The sequence below is a fragment of the Salvelinus alpinus genome, chromosome 10 (genome assembly GCF_045679555.1).
Source record: "Salvelinus alpinus chromosome 10, SLU_Salpinus.1, whole genome shotgun sequence".
NCBI lineage: Eukaryota > Metazoa > Chordata > Actinopteri > Salmoniformes > Salmonidae > Salvelinus > Salvelinus alpinus.
In genome coordinates this window covers 57,524,204-57,546,302 of record NC_092095.1, presented here as the reverse complement: position 1 = coordinate 57,546,302, position 22,099 = coordinate 57,524,204, and the positions used below count along the sequence as shown (strand labels likewise).

The following is a 22,099-nucleotide window of genomic DNA, read 5'->3' as shown; positions in this document are numbered from 1 at the left end:
TCTCGAATAATTGATGGTGCGTTTAAACGGAACAAAAATAAGATGAAACAGGGTAGAAACGTGTCAGTGTTCTTGTTTGTTTCTGTGAACACAGTGCTTTCTCATTATGTTCCCTTCCCGACATTAAAGAAGTCTCGGTCCCGAGACTCTCTTTATTTCTCTCTCCTTTTCTTTGTTTATTTCTCTCACATTGCCTGTTTCCCTCTTCCCCTCCTTCTCCTCTTCCCTCTGTGGGCTGGGGGTTGCAGCAGTAAATATAGTTGAGTTGTTTTACTGTCCATCAGAAGGCTTCTGAGTGTCAGATCAGAATTTGCACTTTGGAAGTCTAATTAACTGTCCATTTCAAATATAACCATGACATCCATAGAACCATCTTCAGTTAAATTATATGTGATCATATAAACATAACAGAAACACCATCAGTTTAGTCAGTTCAGTCCAGATTCACAGTGGTCATGCATGTGTGTCCAGCCAACTACCGCCACCCACCATCCATGTCCCTTCAGACACCCCGGGGGGGTTAGGGTTAAGTTTAGACTAGGGGCTCTTCATCCATGAATTAGCCCAGGGGCTGTAAATGCTTGTCCTGGGGACCCACAGTGGTTTTTAATCCAGGACTGAAAGAGAGTTTCTCCTTGAGCATGTGGGGGTTTGAGGGACAGCCAGCCAGGCAGTCTTCCAGCAAAGACTCTGGTCTAGGTCTTGCTCCAGTGGAGGGGGGGGGTCACAGCGATGAGAGGAAGCCCAGTAGCAGTGAGGCCAGGCTGGGTATTAGGGCTGGGGCTAGCAGGGACTCTGGGCTCCAGTCTGCAGCTCCATCAGTCAAAAAGGGCTCTGGAGAGTCAAACCCTGAACTGCCTGGAACAGACAGAGAGAATGACAGCATGACTCAACAGAGAGCGAAAACACTGAAGTCTGAACAGACAGAGAGAAAGAAAACAACAGAACAGAGAGGACAGAAAACATCTGAAAGGAGAGATGGGACAGAATAGAACAGAGAGAAAGAGAAGGCCAGAACGATCTGCAAGCAGAGAGAAAATGATAGAAGCATTTGGAAGCAGAGTGAAAGAAATCTAAACAACCAACTGATTGGAGAGAGAGAACAACAGAATGGAGAGAAAATGACTAAAATAGACAGAAAATAACAGGAATAATAAGAAGAAAGTGTTGGAGTTCCAGATACAGCGAAAGAGAATGAGAGAAAGTGTAAGAGGAGAAAGAGAGAGAGGAGACTAATGTCGCCAAGACCTCAGCAGGGGGTTTAAGCAACCTAATTACAATTTAATACAGTTACATACACACACACACACACACACACACACACACACACACACACACACACACACACACACACACACACACACACACACACACACACACACACACACACACACACAGGTCACAGTGATAATTGTAGAGTCTGTAGAAGAAGATGAGGTTTCTATGTCAGAGACAGAAAAAAATTGTAATTACAGAGGAGAGGAGTCATGTCTCTATTAGGAACTGAATTTAAAGGAGAGGAGTCATGTCTCTATTAGGAACTGAATTTAAAGGAGAGGAGTCATGTCTCTATTAGGAACTACATTTAAAGGAGAGGAGTCATGTCTCTATTAGGAACTACATTTAAAGGAGAGGAGTCATGTCTCTATTAGGAACTGAATTTAAAGGAGAGGAGTCATGTCTCTATTAGGAACTACATTGAAAGGAGAGGAGTCATGTCTCTATTAGGAACTACATTTAAAGGAGAGGAGTCATGTCTCTATTAGGAACTACATTTAAAGGAGAGGAGTCATGTCTCTATTAGGAACTGAATTTAAAGGAGAGGAGTCATGTCTCTATTAGGAACTGAATTTAAAGGAGAGGAGTCATGTCTCTATTAGGAACTACATTTAAAGGAGAGGAGTCATGTCTCTATTAGGAACTACATTTAAAGGAGAGGAGTCATGTCTCTATTAGGAACTGAATTTAAAGGAGAGGAGTCATGTCTCTATTAGGAACTACATTGAAAGGAGAGGAGTCATGTCTATTAGGAACTACATTTAAAGGAGAGGAGTCATGTCTCTATTAGGAACTACATTGAAAGGAGAGGAGTCATGTCTATTAGGAACTACATTTAAATGAGAGGAGTCAGGTCTCTATTAGGAACTACATTTAAAGGAGAGGAGTCATGTCTCTATTAGGAACTGAATTTAAAGGAGAGAAGTCATGTCTCTATTAGGAACTACATTGAAAGGAGAGGAGTCAGGTCTCTATTAGGAACTACATTGAAAGGAGAGGAGTCAGGTCTCTATTAGGAACTACATTGAAAGGAGAGGAGTCATGTCTCTATTAGGAACTACATTGAAAGGAGAGGAGTCAGGTCTCTATTAGGAACTACATTGAAAGGAGAGGAGTCATGTCTCTATTAGGAACTACATTGAAAGGAGAGGAGTCATGTCTCTATTAAGAACTTAAAGGAGAGATTTTCTATCTGTCTTTCTACTGTCCTGTCTTCTCTCTGTGTGTGTGTATGTGTGTGTGTGTGTAGTTAGAGCGTGACTTACCTGGAGGTCTGACATACACCTTCAGCCTCAGACACGGCCTCCCTACATGGTTGGGATGAGGAGACGCTGACAGAGAAAGAGGGAGGGAAAGAAAATGAGATGGAGATAGTTTGTAGTTTGCTATGTCGGTTACACCACTGTGAATGGGGTCCAAGTTAGACCTGGGTGATCCCACTACATCTGGTGTCCATGGGGTTGAAAGGGAGACACACACAATTACAAACACACACACACACACACACACACACACACACACACACACACACACACACACACACACACACACACACAGTAAGAGGATAAGAAGAGCCAAGTCTGACCTCAGAGCAACATCATAAAAATCTGCTACTCAGAGGAAATAACCATGACCCTTCCTCTGCCCTCCCTCTACCTTTCTCTCGTTCCTCCTCTTCTCTCTCTCCTCATAGCAGTAGTAATACATATACTAGTAGTTGTACTGTAGCAGTAAGAGGAGTAAATCCTAACTTACATTGAAGTTAAAACTTGTACTTCGTCATGCATTCATGTCAAATTCAACTTAAATGGACATTTCAACTCACCCCATAATATGTTGTTGTTGTACTGCAGTAGTACGACATATTTTTCACATTTATAGTAGTAGTACTGTAGTAGTACAAGATATTACTCACATTTATAGTAGTAATACTGTAGTAGTGCAAGATATTACTCACATTTATAGTAGTAGTACTGTAGTAGTACAATATATTACTCACATTTATAGTGGTAATACTGTAGTAGTACAAGATATTACTCACATTTATAGTGGTAGTACTGCAGTAGTATGACATATTTCTCCTATTTATAGTGGTAGTACTGTAGTAGTACAAGATATTACTCACATTTATAGTCGTAGTACTGTAGTACAAGATATTGCTCACATATTAGTTATATTGTAGTGGTATGATATATTACTCACAGATATAGTAGTATTCGTGTCCTGGCCTGAACTCGAAGCCCAGGGAGAAAGGCGTAAACAGCTGGAACTTTTCTGAGAAGCGCAGGGGACCGTCAGGACCGGTAGGACGGTTGCACTCCCAGCGTTTGAACCCCCTCATCCTGTGTTGACAGGAAGTGTACCCCTCGTGGTTGACCATGAACAGGATATAGCGTTCCATTCGACCGTGAGCCGGAGGGCCATTGGTGTAGAATGGACAGTAGATGTCGAGGTAGTCATTTATATTGACCGCAACCCTGTAGTCATGGTGGAACCTAGACCGCAACACAACAACATGGTTAAAACACTGCCACAACAAAACCACAGGGTTAGGATGGATTTACACTGCTTTCTCTTTCCATCTAGCTGTCTCTCTCTCTCTCTCTCTCTCTCTCTCTCTCTCTCTCTCTCTCTCTCTCTCTCTCTCTCTCTCTCTCTCTCTCCTTGCTTCTGTTTCTCCCTCTCTCCCATTCCTCATATCTCTCTCCCACTCCTCATATCTCTCTCCAACTCCCTGTCCTCCACCATCTATATCCTCTCTCCCCTCATATCTCACCTCTCTCCCCCATCTGTTGTCTGTCTGTAAGCATTAATCAGAGTGCTCAACCACCGTGACCAAGCGGATACACACACACACACACACACACACATTACACAAAGATACAAACACATGCGCACAACTCTACTTTCTGCTGAAAATGTATGTGGGTCTTTCTATTTAATAATGAGGCCAGTGTGACATTGGGCAAAACATTTCTAAATGGTTTGAAACAAGATAAAAAAAGGATTTTCATGCTGTTCCAGATGTGTACCTAGAGGAATAAAAGGGAATACATGCAAATTAGCCCATGACTCCACCTATACAACAACACAGGACTAGGACTATACATCCTTTAAGTAGGGTTCATACACACACTGGCAAATCTGATTCAAGGACGTTCAGGGACGCTTTCAAGCCCTCTATTTTCCTTTTCAAGGATCTCAACAATGTTAAACAATTGTATAATTGATATAATTGTACATGTAGGGCCTAATATAGAACTCCCATCCACCCAAAAAGCAAAAAGTAGGTCATTATCACCTTAAGAAACATGTTTTTTTTAGGCCTTGATATTCTAAGTATTATTATTACGTTTTAAAATATGTGAGAATAATGTGGACATTGCCTGACTAAATAGATCGGATGCATGCATGGCGATTTTTCACTAGATGTTGTCGTCCTCATAACAACCGCACGTGGTTTTACGGCAACATAGTTGCGTCAGGAAACAAACGAAAGTGGCAAAAACTGATCAAAAATGAAATCTCAGAAAATGATATGGGAGCAGGAGAACTTATAAATTGGCAACAATAATTAGAAGGAATTTTCAAGCACCAAATTGAGGAAATGTCAGATTTTCAACGCAAAGTAGGCATATTCTAGTACTTGAATTTCTGAGCTCCAAATTCATGTTCTGGTGGGCTACTTCAAGCCCCTTGTTGTTTAAAATGGCAGGTGTAACATGGAAAATAAAATGGATTTGTCATGTATTTCATTACCAGATCATGTTGTGAATAAGCCCACTAGGCTATGTAATTTGTCGTCATTATATCCAGAATAATTAATAGGAAGAGTGTTGGGTGTTGTGCAATAGTCTATCTTACACAATTGCGCACAGCTAGACTCAGGAATGAGACACCAAAATATTCTGGACATACAGTACCAGTCAAAGGTTTGGACACCTACTCATTCAAGAGTTTTTCTTTATTTTTACTATTTTCTACATTGTAGAATAATAGTGAAGACATCACATCTATGAAACAACACACATGGAATCATGTAGTAACCCAAAAAAGTGTTAAACGAATCAAAATATATTTTAGATTTTAGATTCTTCAAAGTAGTCAACCTTGGCATGTAGTGTATGATCCCCCTTATACTGTATCTTAATGTAATGTCATGAAAAAAAATTGGCAGATTATTATCAATGACTTGTTAACAAGTTGTCCAGTATAAGAAATCCTCACTGGTACCCTAGTTTATAGAAAGACCTGTGTGGGTGTGCTTCATTGTGTGTCGAGGTAGTCATTTATATTGACCGCAACCCTGCAGTCATGGTGGAACCTAGACCGCAACACAACATGGTTAAAACACTGTGTGAAGTGTTTAGGTTGTGAGGATTTCTTCTCTACAACAGAAACGCAGCTTTTCTCCTCCAGTGGCCAAACCTTGCCCCCCACCGATCTAGAAATAGGCATCCGCTCAGGGGGAAACACACACAGACATCAAGCGACGCCCATAGTGTAGCAGCTCTGTTCCACTCTTTCCGTTTTCAACCCTGAGAATGAAAACCAATAGTAAAATGGGAAGATCTACACACATAGCTGGCCGGTCAAAATAATGCAACTCTCTAGCCTCATGGGGTTTCATATAATCAGATTTTTATTTTGTTAATTTACTACCATTTATGTTCTTGACATTGCGAGCTATTCACTGGTGGAGATGTAGACGTAATCTGAATAAGGGATGGATTCAATCCAATCGTGCATTACAGGCAATGTTCCCACATTGCTCAATCGGAAATGACCTTTAAATGCCAAGCGTGTTTCAATGTGCGAACGGATTGAATCCCGGCCTAAGTATATTCTGTTACATACCCAATATTGGGGGTGAGTTAGAGAGAGTAGCCTAACAGGGATGATTGAGATAGTGACAGGACTGACTGACTATAGTAACAGGACTGATTGAGATAGTAACAGGACTGACTGACTATAGTAACAGGACTGATATAGTAACAGGACTGATATAGTAACAGGACTGATTGAGATAGTAACAGGACTGACTGACTATAGTAACAGGACTGACTGAGATAGTAACAGGACTGACTGACTATAGTAACAGGACTGATTGAGATAGAAACAGGACTGACTGACTATAGTAACGGGACTGACTGTGATAGTAACAGGACTGACTGACTATAGTAACAGGACTGATATAGTAACAGGACTGATTGAGATAGTAACAGAACTGACTGATATAGTAACAGGGCTGACTGATAGATAGTAACATGACCTGATAGGAACAGGACTGATTGAGATAGTAACAAGAATGAGATAGTAAAAAGACTGACTGAGATAGAAACAGGACTGACTGTGATAGTAACAGGACTGATTGAGATAGTAACAGGACTGTTTGAGATGGTAACAGGACTGATAGAGATGGTTACAGGACTGATAGAGATAGTAACAGGACTGATTGAGATAGTAACAGGACTGTTTGAGATGGTAACAGGACTGATAGAGATGGTAACGGGATTGACAGAGATGGTAACAGGATTGACAGAGATAGTAAGAGGAGTTTACTGTGCCTTTAAACAGCTTGGAAAATTCCAGAAAATGATGTCATGGCCTTAGAAGCTTCTGCTAGGCTAATTGACATCATTTGAGTCAATTGGAGGTGTACCTGTGGATGTATTTCAAGGCCTACCTTCAAACTCAGTGCCTCTTTGCTTGACATCATGGGAAAATCAAAACAAATCAGCCAAGACCACAGAAAAAAAATTGTAGACCTCCACACGTCTGGTTCACCCTTGGGAGCAATTTCCAAACGCCTGAAGGTACCACGTTCATCTGTACAAACAATAGTACGCAAGTATAAACACGATTGGGACCATGCAGCCTTCATACCACTCAGGAAGGAGACGCGTTCTGTCTCCTAGAGATGAACGTACTTTGGTGCGAAAAGTGCAAATCAATCCCAGAACAACAGCAAATGACGTTGTGAAGATGCTGGAGGAAACAGGTAAAAAATGTCTATATCCACAGTAAAATGAGTCCTATATCGACAATCTGAAAGTCTGCTCAGCAAGGAAAAAGCCATAAAAAGCCAGACTGCGGTTTGCAACTGCACATGGGGACAAAGATCGTACTTTTTGGAGAAATGTCCTCTGGTCTGATTAAACAAAAATAGAACTGTTTGGCCATAATGACCATCGTTATGTTTGGAGGAAAAAGGGGGAGGCTTGCAAGCCGAAGAACACCATCCCAACCGTGAAGCACGGGGGTGGCAGCATCATGTTGTGGGGGTGTTTTGCTGCAGGAGGGACTGGTGCACTTCACAAAATAAATGGCATCATGAGGCAGGAAAATTATGTGGATATATTGAAGCAACATCTCAAGACATCAGTCAGGAAGTTAAAGCTTGGTTGCAAATGGGTCTTCCAAATGGACAATGACCCCAAGCATACTTCCAAAGTTGTGGCAAAATGGTTTAAGGACAACATAGTCAAGGTATTGGATTGGCTATCACAAAGCCCTGACCTCAATCCCATAGAGAATTTGTGGGCAGACCTGAAAAAGCGTGTGTACAAACCTGACTCAGTTACACCAGCTCTGTCAGGAGTGATGGGCCAAAATTCACCCAACTTATTGTGGGAAGCTTGTGGAAGGCTACCCGAAACGTTTGACCCAAGTTAAACAATTTAAAGTTAATGCTACCAAATACTAATTGAGTGTATGTAAACTTCTGGCCCACTGGGAATGTGAGGAAATAAATAAATGCTGAAATAAATCATTCTCTCTGCTATTATTCTGATATTTCACACTCTTAAAATAAAGTGGTGATCCTAACTGACCTAAGACAGGGAATTCTTACTAGGATTAAATGTCAGGAATTGTCAAAAACTGAGTTTAGATGTATTTGGCTAAGGTGTATGTAAACTTCCGACTTCAACTGTAGTAACATGATTGATAGAGATATTGACTGCACTAATTATAAATAGATATATAAAGGTAAAGAGACTAAAAGTGTATAAATAAATATTTTTCTTGTTAACAAAGTAGAGTGTTGGGCAGAAGGGTAAGCTATATTCTGAATAATTCACATTTAACACACACACACACACACACACACACACACAGACACACACACACAGACACACACACACACACACACACACACACACACACACACACACACACACACACACACACACACACACACACACACACACACACACACACACACACACACACACACACACACACACACACACACACACACACACACACACACACGCACGCACACACAGGGTAAGCTCTTGTGTGAATTATTCAGGTCAGCCAAACTGTTGCTGCTGTTGGCTGTACTGTGTAGCTGTTTCATATTTAATGGTCCTTTTGATGTGTATTAATTAACTACTGCTAGCTCTGCTGTTTCTCTTCCTTTAAACACACACACACACACACACACACACACAAAGACACACACACAAAGAAACACATGCACACAAAGACACACCTCCTTAGCCTGTGGGCCTAATGGCGAGATGAAAGAGAGGAAAGAGGAGGAAGGGGGATACGGGGGAGGAAGAGAGATACCCCTCAACTAACTGATACAGGAGTAGCTAGGAGAGTGTGTCGTTAAGAAGCGATGTGTGTGTGTTCCTCTGGCGCTCTCATTTTAATCCTTGTATAGGGGTTGTGGTGGGAATCTGCACACCATGCTAAATCGATACACACCCTTTCGCTTTAAAGAGAGTGTGTGTCTGTGTGTGTGTCCACCTTAGTATGCAGCTCAGACACAGACATAGCGGGGGAATATTTGGACTGGGGGGGGTTACATAAGACAGACACTTAAGTGGTTTTGACCTTGGTTACAACCCCCTCATACACACACACACATAGTCACATAGTCACACAGTCACACACTTGCACACCCACCCACATACACACACACACACAACTTTATTTTAAGGACTGAGTGCGGACATGAAGGCAGCGTGTGTGTGTGTTAATGTAGATTAAGAGCCTGAAAGAGGACACATTGAACTGAGGGAAACAGGGGAATCCATATCCTTTATCCCCCCCTTCTCTCTATTCTTGCCTTCTCCTCTAGGTCTTACCATTCCCTTTCTCCTACCATGACCCTCTCCACTTTCCCTCTATCTCCTTCCCTTTCCTCCATCTCCTTCTCTTCCCTCCATCTCCTTCTCTTTCCTTCTCTTCCCTCCATCTCCTTCTTTTTCCTCCATCTCCTTCTCTTCCCTCCATCTCCTTCTCTTCCCTCAATCTCCTTCTCTTCTCTTCCCTCCATCTCCATCTCCTTCTCTTCCCTCCATCTCCTTCTCTTCTCTTCCCTCATCTTCTTCTCTTCCCTCCATCTCCTTCTCTTCCCAGCATCTCCTTCTCTTCCCTCCATCTCCTTCTCTTTCCTCCTCCTTTTCTTCCCTCCATCTCCTTCTCTTTCTCCTTCTCTTCCCTCCATCTCCTTGTCTTTTCTCCTTCTCTTCTCTTCTCTTCCCTCCTTCTCCTTATCTTCCCTCCATGTCCTTCTCTACCCTCCATCTCTTTCTCATTTTTCCATCTTCTGTTTTCTTTTTCTTACCAGTTGTCCTTCCTCTTCTCTAAACAGTTCCTTTTCACCATCTCTCACTCCATCCCTCAGTAAAAAGATCAAACAGGCTGTTTGCTCTCTCTCCCTCTCACCCCCCCCTCTCTCTTTCTCTCTCTTTCTGGCAGGATGACAGCTCTCACTCGTCCCAGGGCAGGCCCTTATGTAAACAGCCCCATCGCACTCAGGCTGTGTGTGTGTATGTATGTGTGTGTGTGTAAACCCCATCATTACCATATCAAAGCCCGTGATCGCTCCTCTCCTCCCAGTGTTAGAGTGGCATATTAATAGTTGTGTAGGTTAAACTTCCAGATAAAGCAGGCTGATGAAGGTTAGTTCTCTCTGTTTGAAACAGTTCACTTACTTGCATTTCCCTGCGGTGTGTGTGTTTGTCGATTGAAGAATATGATACAGGACTGGGCTTTGATTGGCTGACAGATTTGATTGGCTGACAGATTTGTCTTTTGATTGGTCCTACCCCGAGGCTCTCAGATGACCTTCAGCAACTTTCTCAACTTTCTTCTCTCATCCACCACTTCTCTCCTCTCATATCCCTCTACACTCTCCTCTCATATCCCTCTACACTCTCCTCTCATATCCCTCTACACTCTCCTCTCATATCCCTCTACACTCTCCTCTCATATCCCTCTACACTCTCCTCTCATATCCCTCTGCACTCTCCTCTCATATCCCTCGACACTCTCCTCTCATATCCCTCGACACTCTCTTCCTCTCATATCCCTCTGCACTCTCTTCCTCTCATATCCCTCTACACTCTCCTCTCATATCCCTCTACACTCTCCTCTCATATCCCTCTACACTCTCCTCTCATATCCCTCTACACTCTCCTCTCATATCCCTCTGCACTCTCCTCTCATATCCCTCTGCACTCTCCTCTCATATCCCTCTGCACTCTCCTCTCATATCCCTCTACACTCTCCTCTCATATCCCTCTGCACTCTCCTCTCATATCCCTCTGCACTCTCCTCTCATATCCCTCTACACTCTCCTCTCATATCCCTCTACACTCTCCTCTCATATCCCTCTACACTCTCCTCTCATATCCCTCTACACTCTCCTCTCATATCCCTCGACACTCTCCTCTCATATCCCTCGACACTCTCCTCTCATATCCCTCGACACTCTCTTCCTCTCATATCCCTCTGCACTCTCTTCCTCTCATATCCCTCTGCACTCTCTTCCTCTCATATCCCTCTACACTCTCCTCTCATATCCCTCTACACTCTCCTCTCATATCCCTCTACACTCTCCTCTCATATCCCTCTACACTCTCCTCTCATATCCCTCTACACTCTCCTCTCATATCCCTCTACACTCTCCTCTCATATCCATCTACACTCTCCTCTCATATCCCTCTACACTCTCCTCTCATATCCCTCGACACTCTCCTCTCATATCCCTCTGCACTCTCTTCCTCTCATATCCCTCTGCACTCTCTTCCTCTCATATCCCTCTACACTCTCCTCTCATATCCCTCTACACTCTCCTCTCATATCCCTCTACACTCTCCTCTCATATCCCTCTACACTCTCCTCTCATATCCCTCTACACTCTCCTCTCATATCCCTCTACACTCTCCTCTCATATCCCTCTGCACTCTCCTCTCATATCCCTCTGCACTCTCCTCTCATATCCCTCTGCACTCTCCTCTCATATCCCTCTACACTCTCCTCTCATATCCCTCTGCACTCTCCTCTCATATCCCTCTGCACTCTCCTCTCATATCCCGCTACACTCTCCTCTCATATCCCTCTACACTCTCCTCTCATATCCCTCTACACTCTCCTCTCATATCCCTCTACACTCTCCTCTCATATCCCTCTACACTCTCCTCTCATATCCCTCGACACTCTCCTCTCATATCCCTCGACACTCTCCTCTCATATCCCTCGACACTCTCTTCCTCTCATATCCCTCTGCACTCTCTTCCTCTCATATCCCTCTACACTCTCCTCTCATATCCCTCTACACTCTCCTCTCATATCCCTCTACACTCTCCTCTCATATCCCTCGACACTCTCCTCTCATATCCCTCGACACTCTCCTCTCATATCCCTCTGCACTCTCCTCTCATATCCCTCTACACTCTCCTCTCATATCCCTCTGCACTCTCCTCTCATATCCCTCTGCACTCTCCTCTCATATCCCTCTGCACTCTCCTCTCATATCCCTCTACACTCTCCTCTCATATCCCTCTGCACTCTCCTCTCATATCCCTCTGCACTCTCCTCTCATATCCCTCTACACTCTCCTCTCATATCCCTCTACACTCTCCTCTCATATCCCTCTACACTCTCCTCTCATATCCCTCTACACTCTCCTCTCATATCCCTCTACACTCTCCTCTCATATCCCTCGACACTCTCCTCTCATATCCCTCGACACTCTCTTCCTCTCATATCCCTCTGCACTCTCTTCCTCTCATATCCCTCTACACTCTCCTCTCATATCCCTCTACACTCTCCTCTCATATCCCTCTACACTCTCCTCTCATATCCCTCGACACTCTCCTCTCATATCCCTCTGCACTCTCCTCTCATATCCCTCTACACTCTCCTCTCATATCCCTCTGCACTCTCCTCTCATATCCCTCGACACTCTCCTCTCATATCCCTCTACACTCTCCTCTCATATCCCTCTACACTCTCCTCTCATATCCCTCTGCACTCTCCTCTCATATCCCTCTGCACTCTCCTCTCATATCCCTCTACACTCTCCTCTCATATCCCTCTACACTCTCCTCTCATATCCCTCTGCACTCTCCTCTCATATCCCTCTACACTCTCCTCTCATATCCCTCTGCACTCTCCTCTCATATCCCTCGACACTCTCCTCTCATATCCCTCTGCACTCTCCTCTCATATCCCTCTGCACTCTCCTCTCATATCCCTCTGCACTCTCCTCTCATATCCCTCTACACTCTCCTCTCATATCCCTCGACACTCTCCTCTCATATCCCTCTGCACTCTCCTCTCATATCCCTCTACACTCTCCTCTCATATCCCTCTGCACTCTCCTCTCATATCCCTCTGCACTCTCCTCTCATATCCCTCTGCACTCTCCTCTCATATCCCTCTGCACTCTCCTCTCATATCCCTCTACACTCTCCTCTCATATCCCTCTACACTCTCCTCTCATATCCCTCTACACTCTCCTCTCATATCCCTCTGCACTCTCCTCTCATATCCCTCTGCACTCTCCTCTCATATCCCTCTGCACTTTCCTCTCATATCCCTCTACACTCTCCTCTCATATCCCTCTACACTCTCCTCTCATATCCCTCTACACTCTCCTCTCATATCCCTCTACACTCTCCTCTCATATCCCTCTGCACTCTCCTCTCATATCCCTCTGCACTCTCCTCTCATATCCCTCTGCACTCTCCTCTCATATCCCTCTACACTCTCCTCTCATATCCCTCTGCACTCTCCTCTCATATCCCTCTGCACTCTCCTCTCATATCCCTCTACACTCTCCTCTCATATCCCTCTACACTCTCCTCTCATATCCCTCTACACTCTCCTCTCATATCCCTCTACACTCTCCTCTCATATCCCTCTACACTCTCCTCTCATATCCCTCGACACTCTCCTCTCATATCCCTCTACACTCTCCTCTCATATCCCTCTGCACTCTCCTCTCATATCCCTCTGCACTCTCCTCTCATATCCCTCTGCACTCTCCTCTCATATCCCTCTGCACTCTCCTCTCATATCCCTCTACACTCTCCTCTCATATCCCTCTACACTCTCCTCTCATATCCCTCTGCACTCTCCTTTTTTATCCCTCTCTCCTCTCCGGGACTAGTTTTGTACGGTACTACCCCTCCCGGGTATGAGAGGGTTGGGGAAGCTTATTGAAATAAATTGACTAAAAGTATGTAACTGCTCCAGTGATTTTGATGAAATTGTATAATTGAATCTCACAGTAGATGCTTCACATTTGTCTGATTGACTGACGACTAACTAACTGATTAACCAACTGACATAAACATAAGAGTTTTCCCCTCATTCCTGCCCCACCCCTCTCTCTCTCTCTCCCTCCATCCCTCTCTCCACCCACCCCTCCTCATGTGTGTCTACTGAAGTAGCCTGACTTAATCACTCAAAGCTGGAAAACACTTAGAGGCTCTTCACTAAATCCATATCGAACACACACACACACGTCCATATCAAAATGAGGTTATATCTGCGGGCAGTTTGCCACATCTTTGATCAATAATATAAATTCTGTTTTATTAATAACTCCAAACACTGACATGCCCCGTAAGCACATTACCAGAAAACTAGCAACCATAACCCCCTTCTGCCCCCAACCCTTTACCAGACAACCACCACCCCAACCCGTTACCAGACAACCACCACCCCAACCCTTTACCAGACAACCACCACCCCAACCCTTTACCAGACAACCACCACCCCAACCCTTTACCAGACAACCACCACCCCAACCCTTTACCAGACAACCACCACCCCAACCCTTTACCAGACAACCACCACCCCAACCCTTTACCAGACAACCACCACCCCAACCCTTTACCAGACAACCACCACCCCAACCCTTTACCAGACAACCACCACCCCAACCCTTTACCAGACAACCACTAACCCAACCCTTTACCAGCCAACCACCAACCCAACCCTTTACCAGACAATCACCACCCCAACCCTTTACCAGACAACCACCAACCCAACCCTTTACCAGACAACCACCACCCCAACCCTTTACCAGACAACCCCCAACCCTTTACCAGACAACCACCAACCCAACCCTTTACCAGACAACCACCAACCCACCCTTTACCAGACAACCACCAACCCTTTAACAGACAAACCCCAACCCTTTACCAGACAACCACCACCCCAATCCTTTACCAGACAACCACCACCCCAATCCTTTACCAGACAATCCCCAACCCAACCCTTTACCAGAGAAACCACCAACCTAACCCTTTACCACATAACCCCCAACCCTTTACCAGACAACCACCACCTATAGAGGATTCTCTAACCAGACAACCAGCATCTATAGAGGATTCTCTAACCAGACAACCAGCATCTATAGAGGATTCTCTAACCAGACAACCACCATCTATAGAGGATTCTCTAACCAGACAACCACCACCTATAGAGGATTCTCTAACCAGACAACCACCACCTATAGAGGATTCTCTAACCAGACAACCACCACCTATAAAGGATTCTCTAACCAGACAACCACCACCTATAAAGGATTCTCTAACCAGACAACCACCACCTATAGAGGATTCTCTAAGCAGACAACCACCACCTATAGAGGATTCTCTAACCAGACAACCAGCATCTATAGAGGATTCTCAAACCAGACAACCAGCATCTATAGAGGATTCTCTAACCAGACAACCAGCATCTATAGAGGATTCTCTAACCAGACAACCAGCATCTATAGAGGATTCTCTAACCAGACAACCAGCATCTATAGAGGATTCTCTAACCAGAGAACCAGCATCTATAGAGGATTCTCTAACCAGACAACCAGCATCTATAGAGGATTCTCTAACCAGACAACCAGCATCTATAGAGGATTCTCTAACCGGACAACCAGCATCTATAGAGGATTCTCTAACCAGACAACCAGCATCTATAGAGGATTCTCTAACCAGACAACCAGCATCTATATAGGATTCTCTAACCAGACAACCAGCATCTATAGAGGATTCTCTAACCAGACAACCAGCATCTATAGAGGATTCTCTAACCAGACAACCACCACCTATAGAGGATTCTCTAACCAGACAACCACCACCTATAGAGGATTCTCTAACCAGACAACCACCACCTATAGAGGATTCTCTAACCAGACAACCACCACCTATAGAGGATTCTCTAACCAGACAACCAGCATCTATAGAGGATTCTCTAACCAGACAACCAGCATCTATAGAGGATTCTCTAACCAGACAACCAGCATCTATAGAGGATTCTCTAACCAGACAACCAGCATCTATAGAGGATTCTCTAACCAGAGAACCAGCATCTATAGAGGATTCTCTAACCAGACAACCAGCATCTATAGAGGATTCTCTAACCAGACAACCAGCATCTATAGAGGATTCTCTAACCGGACAACCAGCATCTATAGAGGATTCTCTAACCAGACAACCAGCATCTATAGAGGATTCTCTAACCAGACAACCAGCATCTATATAGGATTCTCTAACCAGACAACCAGCATCTATAGAGGATTCTCTAACCAGACAACCAGCATCTATAGAGGATTCTCTAACCAGACAACCACCACCTATAGAGGATTCTCTAACCAGACAACCACCACCTATAGCGGATTCTCTAACCAGACAACCACCACCTATAGCGGATTCTCTAACCAGACAACCAGCATCTATAGAGGATTCTCTAACCAGACAACCAGCACCTATAGAGGATTCTCTAACCAGACAACCAGCACCTATAGAGGATTCTCTAACCAGACAACCAGCATCTATAGAGGATTCTCTAACCAGACAACCACCATCTATAGAGGATTCTCTAACCAGACAACCACCATCTATAGAGGATTCTCTAACCAGACAACCACCATCTATAGAGGATTCTCTAACCAGACAACCAGCATCTATAGAGGATTCTCTAACCAGACAACCAGCATCCTTTCTAACCCATTTTTCTGTCTCACTGTATAAACTTCCTCTTTTTCTCTTCAAATTATTTAACACGTTTCTACTTTTAACCCTCTTATGTCTCTCAGCTTTCTCTACTGAAATGTCATCTTGAGGATTAATAAAATATTAACCAATCAGCCTATACATTTGAAAGTCTAAGTGATTTGACGGTAGTTTAGAGAAAGCATTTGGCTAATAACACTTTTATCAATGTCTATGTACAAAACATAGAACATTTCTAAATAATTTGACACTCTTGTAGTGTAGATGGATCATTAATACATTATTTATCCATCTGACTGTGTAAAAAAAATCTAAAGTATAAATGATTTGTAGAGTACAGGGTTACAGCTGAGGTTAGTGTGTGTGTGTGTGTGGGGGGGGGGGTAGGTAGAGCTAGGCTTAGAGACGAATGTGGAAGCATTACAGGAGATATTCTTCTTCACAGCTGAAACATGTTAAAGCTGAATAGTACATTTGCAAAATAGCACAGTGCACGTATGCACGCACGCACACACACACACTTGAATGAGGATGGCAGAGAGAACATGAATTATACATCCGGGCAGTCTCTCTGGATTAGTGAGAAAGAAGGAGGGAGAGAGAGAGAGAGAAATTGTGCCTCATCACCTCCTCAAGACTAATAAAGACAGCAGTGTGTGGGGGGGGGGGGGGGGGGGTTAATTCCCTCTCTCCCCAACCAGAGAGAAAACAGCCTTTGAACTCTGAACCAATGAGGAGATGTTGCTGGGAGCATTTCCTCACCAGCTGTGGCACACACACACACATCTCTGAAAACCTCTCTCTCAAACAGACAAGTATTTTCTCTCCAATTGTGTTTCTCTCACAGATGTAGACAGCAAGAAAAACTTCAGAATAATAAGCTATCACAATCCCTTTCCAAAACAATCACACACACACACTAATGCTTAAAGTTAGTGGTTGGTCACCATGAGTAAACACACCCAAAGCATGGATTACAGTCTGTCCTTGTCCATAGGACCGCTTTCAGGGTAAGGAAACTAATAAGGCATTTAATCATTTGGGTGAACTATCCCTTTAAGAAGCCCAGTGTAAAGCTGTTAGTAATGTTAGAAGGTAGCTGCACCGCCACTTTCTCAGCAGTCTAGTTTTTAGGACCGACCCAGTTTAGAACAGTGCACCATCTCTAACACGCGCACTCACGCACGCACGCACGCACGCGCACACACACACACACACACACACACACACACACACACACACACACACACACACACACACACACACACACACACACACACACACACACACACACACACACACACACACACACACACACACACACACAAAGACACACAGTTCTGGGATCTGGAAGGAAGAGAGAAGTGTGCGTTTGAAGTGTGTGTGATCAAACAGTGAGTATGCAACTCCACAGCCGTACGCCACAACTCATACCTCACACACTCCTCCTATATCTCCTCCTGTAATCTCTTTATCTCCTCTGTCTTTGTCCCTGCCTTTCTAATAGTCTATTTCTCTACTTCTTTCCTTTCTCACTCCTGTCATTTCATTGTCGTGTGTGCTGACGTGCGTCTGCGTCGAATACCTTCTTTCCATCTCTTATCTGTTTCGATGTAATATTGAATGTTTCCATCTAATATCTCTAGTATATTGTGTTTCTAATACAGTACACCAGATATCTTGTATCTATCTCCTATCTTTGACATCTACTATCAGGTATTGTATAGATCAATAAAAACAAAGAAGGCTATGAAGTTACCAGTATAATGTGTGTCCCTCAGTGTTATTTCATTGGTTACCGCCTTGAAAATCAATGATTAGAAAGATATACAAGAACCTTGAGCATTCTCTCCAGTGGCAAACTGTTATCAGGGAGGGGTCTATATTAAATATAATTATTAGCTAAACACACCCTTTAAGTACGTCATACATTTGAAGATTCCATTAATCATGTGGTGTGTCTCAATCCAAAGTGCCACTTGGTGTTAGTGAATTTAAATGAAGGGAAATATCATTGTGAGCAAAATGATGAATCATATCACTTCAGTACATTCTTTTTAAATGATTGATGACCTTAGATTTCAGCATTTGTGGTCTCCATTTCAGAAAAACCTCAACCTAAAATGTCTCATTGTGTAACGAGTGCGCTGAGAGTCGGGAAGCAAGTTCAGGGAGTGAGTGTTTAAATACATAAAAGCAACTAAATACAAAAACAAGAAACACAAACAATGCACAGACATGAACTGGAACAGAAACAATGATGCCTGGGGAAGGAACCAAAGGGAGTGACATATATAGGGAAGGTAATCTTAGTCCCGTGTGGCTCAGTTGGTAGAGCATGGCGCTTGCAACGCCAGGGTTGTGGGTTCAATTCCCACGGGGGGACCAGGATGAATATGTATGAACTTTCCAATTTGTAAGTCGCTCTGGATAAGAGCGTCTGCTAAATGACTTAAATGTAAATGTAATCAGGGAAGTGATGGAGTCCAGGTGAGTCTGATGAGGCGCTGGTGCGTGTACCGATGATGACAGGTGTGCGCCATAACGAGCAGCCTGGTGAGCTAGAGGCCGGAGAGGGAGCACGTGACACATTGGTGTTACCCTCATTGGTGTTAATACTCCTACTGGTGGCACAACGTAAACGTTATTTAAAGTCATTAAGGTACCATATTAGTTGATTTACAATGGGAAGATGTAACTAAATACATTTAAATAAATACACATCTAGAATGAAGTACTATTTTTCCCAAAGTGCCACGCCCAAATGTCACCGTAATTCAAGAACGACCTGTCAGTGAAGCGAGATCAGATCAAGAATAAGGGGATATTTCAGACAAGTGCCTCCATCTTTTAAAATGTATCATGAGTGGTGATGTGATTGCAATATCAAACACACACACACCACTAAAAACAGAGATTTCCTAACAAAGTTTGCTGAGTGAAAGTTGTTCCGAGTCCTGACCTTAAATGTTTTATAGACGTTTAACATCACCTGTGAAGCTAAACCAAGTGGAAAACAGATCGTGTACACCAGCAAAACATCTCTTCCTGTCTCTCTCCACATAATTTTTCTCATCCATCTCTCGCTTCACAACTCTTCTCCTTCTCTCCTTGCAATCTCTGTCCCCCTCCCTCCCTCTCTCTCACTCTGTAAAAATGGTGTACTGAGAGCTTACACAAACACACATAACATAAGCTTTGATTATTGTATTGTAATCAGGTCAGAGACATTAACAGGCTTTTGTTGTCATCTCCTGTTTCTTTTCTGTTGTTTAGAAGTGTTTGTCATAACTGATGTACATCAGTCATAGTGGGAATAAAAGGAAGACAGACAGACAGAGAGACAGACAGGCAGACAGAGGCTGTTTCATGTCGAACAGAGAAGACAGTAAGATAGAGAAACAGAGACACACACACACAAACACAAAGGTTTGCTGTTACATGTAAGTGTATAGTAAAGATGTGTATGTCAGAACAAACTGAAAGATATATATGTGTATGCCACAGGGGACAGTAGAGAAAGTGTGTGTGTGTGTGTCTTGGGGGGCAAGGGCGAGACAGATACATGGATGTGAATGTGGCGCAGAGGACAGGAGAGACTGCACATGGCTAAGTCTGTGTGTCTGACACAGTTGAGAGGAGAGTAGGCCTTTCTGCACACACAGACACACACACAGACAGACATACACACTATCTTCCCCGTTCAGTTTCTCTCTGAGGACATCCATCCCACAGCATGAAACCCTCTGCAACCATCATTAGGGACCTCTGGAGGAGGATGGAGAGAACCACAAAGCCTCCCAGAAGAGAGAGGAGAAAACGTGATGGGGTGAAAACGGGATCAGGAGGAAACGGGATAGGGAGGAAACGGGATGGGGAGGAAACAGGTTCAGGAGGAAACAAGGTGGGGAGGAATCGGGATGGCGAGGAAACGGGATGGGGCGGAAAAAGGGAGGAGAAGAAAATAATTACTTTGAAGGATAAACCCTGGGATTAGATGTGGCTATTCTCTGAGGCTATAGAGACAGGATGTGTGTGCATGTGTGTTTTGCAGAAACAAGGCTGTGTGTGTGTGTGTGTGTGTGTGTGTGTGTGTGTGTGTGTGTGTGTGTGTGTGTGTGTGTGTGTGTGTGTGTGTGTGTGTGTGTGTGTGTGTGTGTGTGTGTGTGTGGTTTCAAACTCGTTTCTGTATATTTCTGTATAAACAAACTTTTCCATCAACCTTCCATCACACATTAATTCAGCGATATAACAATAGCATTGCACAAACAAAGCATGTTGTCTGATGTAGCACATTGACAGAGGGAGGAGGGGAAGAGCAGAGTGAGAGGGGAAAAAAGAAGGAAAGAGACGGAGAGAAAAAGAGAGGAGAGAGAGAGGAGAGTCTTCCTCCTTGCCTGTTAAATATTTGAGCACTTGTGGAGAGACAGAGCTGTTAGCTGAACTAAATCAGCAGCGTCGGTGTGTGTGTGTGTTGCAGGGGGAGACAGGGCTGTTAGCCGGTTAGTGGTAATTCAACCGTGATAGAGAGGGAGCACTTTCACTGTTTATATATGTACCTGAGAGAGAGACAGAGAAGGGATGGAGGGAGGGGGAGGCAGGGAGGGAGGGGGAGGCTGTCCAGTCTGTCAGAATTCATTAGACTGACAGAGCGAAGCTGCTCTGCACCATGTCAATGAGACCCAGCTAACCACAGCAGTGTCTGCGTGTGAGTGAGTGAGTGACTGAGTGAGTGAGTGAGTGAGTGAGTGAGTGAGTGAGTGTGTGTGTGTGTGTCTATCAGCTATACTCAATAACTAGAGAGGGAGGCATGATTCCCTCATTGTCTATCAGAGACAAAAGGAGCTTTCAGCTCAATTATAGCATCCGCACGCACGCACGCACGCACGCACGCACGCACGCACGCACACACACACACACACACACACACACACACACACACACACACACACACACACAGACTGTATCATCCTACCTGGGGTTCGTGCTGTTCCAGTAGACAGCATGGTGGTCGAAGATGATCTGGTCTTCAGCCCAGACGGACAGACAGGAAGACAGGACAGTCAGACACATCAGAACCACCTGCGTCACACATGTACACACACTCCTCTGACCAGGCCGAGCCGTCCACCTCACACTCCTCAAACCAGTTACACACAACATCATAGTGTCCACTTGAAGTCTACTTGTTAGATCCACCTCCACAGTAGTGTTCGCTGGTTATGTTAGCTTACAGTTGAGTTGGAATATCCAGTGCATGGACAGTCTCAATCAGTGTCTGGGCATTCAAAGATCCCAGTCCATTCCGATTGTTCCAGCCTGTTAGTGGAAACAGGGTGGCAGAGGTCGTAGTGTGCAGGACTTTGAATCCAGGACTTTGTAATGCGGTTTGAATCCAGGTGTGTTGTTTTGGCGTGTTTTTGTTTACGAACCTTATCCTGAACCTTGACCACTTTGCTAGCATGCCCAAAGCTAACCTTATCCTAACCAATCGCTAGCATGCACAAACCTAACCTTATCCTAACCAATCGCTAGCATGCACAAACCTAACC

The 22,099-nt window shown here is 44.1% G+C and overlaps 1 protein-coding gene across 1 annotated transcript; it reads right to left on the bottom strand.

Annotated features, from left to right (window-relative positions):
* Nucleotides 1–157: 157 nt before the first annotated feature.
* On the bottom strand, nt 158–21,854 carry LOC139532378 (ephrin-A2-like). Its single transcript, XM_071329860.1, has 4 exons — nt 21,523–21,854; nt 3,481–3,773; nt 2,544–2,609; nt 158–858 (listed from the first exon to the last, which is right to left on the bottom strand). Exons 1-4 carry the CDS (start codon nt 21,711–21,713, stop codon nt 725–727), a joined length of 684 nt encoding a protein of 227 aa, XP_071185961.1. The 5' UTR covers nt 21,714–21,854; the 3' UTR covers nt 158–724.
* Nucleotides 21,855–22,099: the final 245 nt, after the last annotated feature.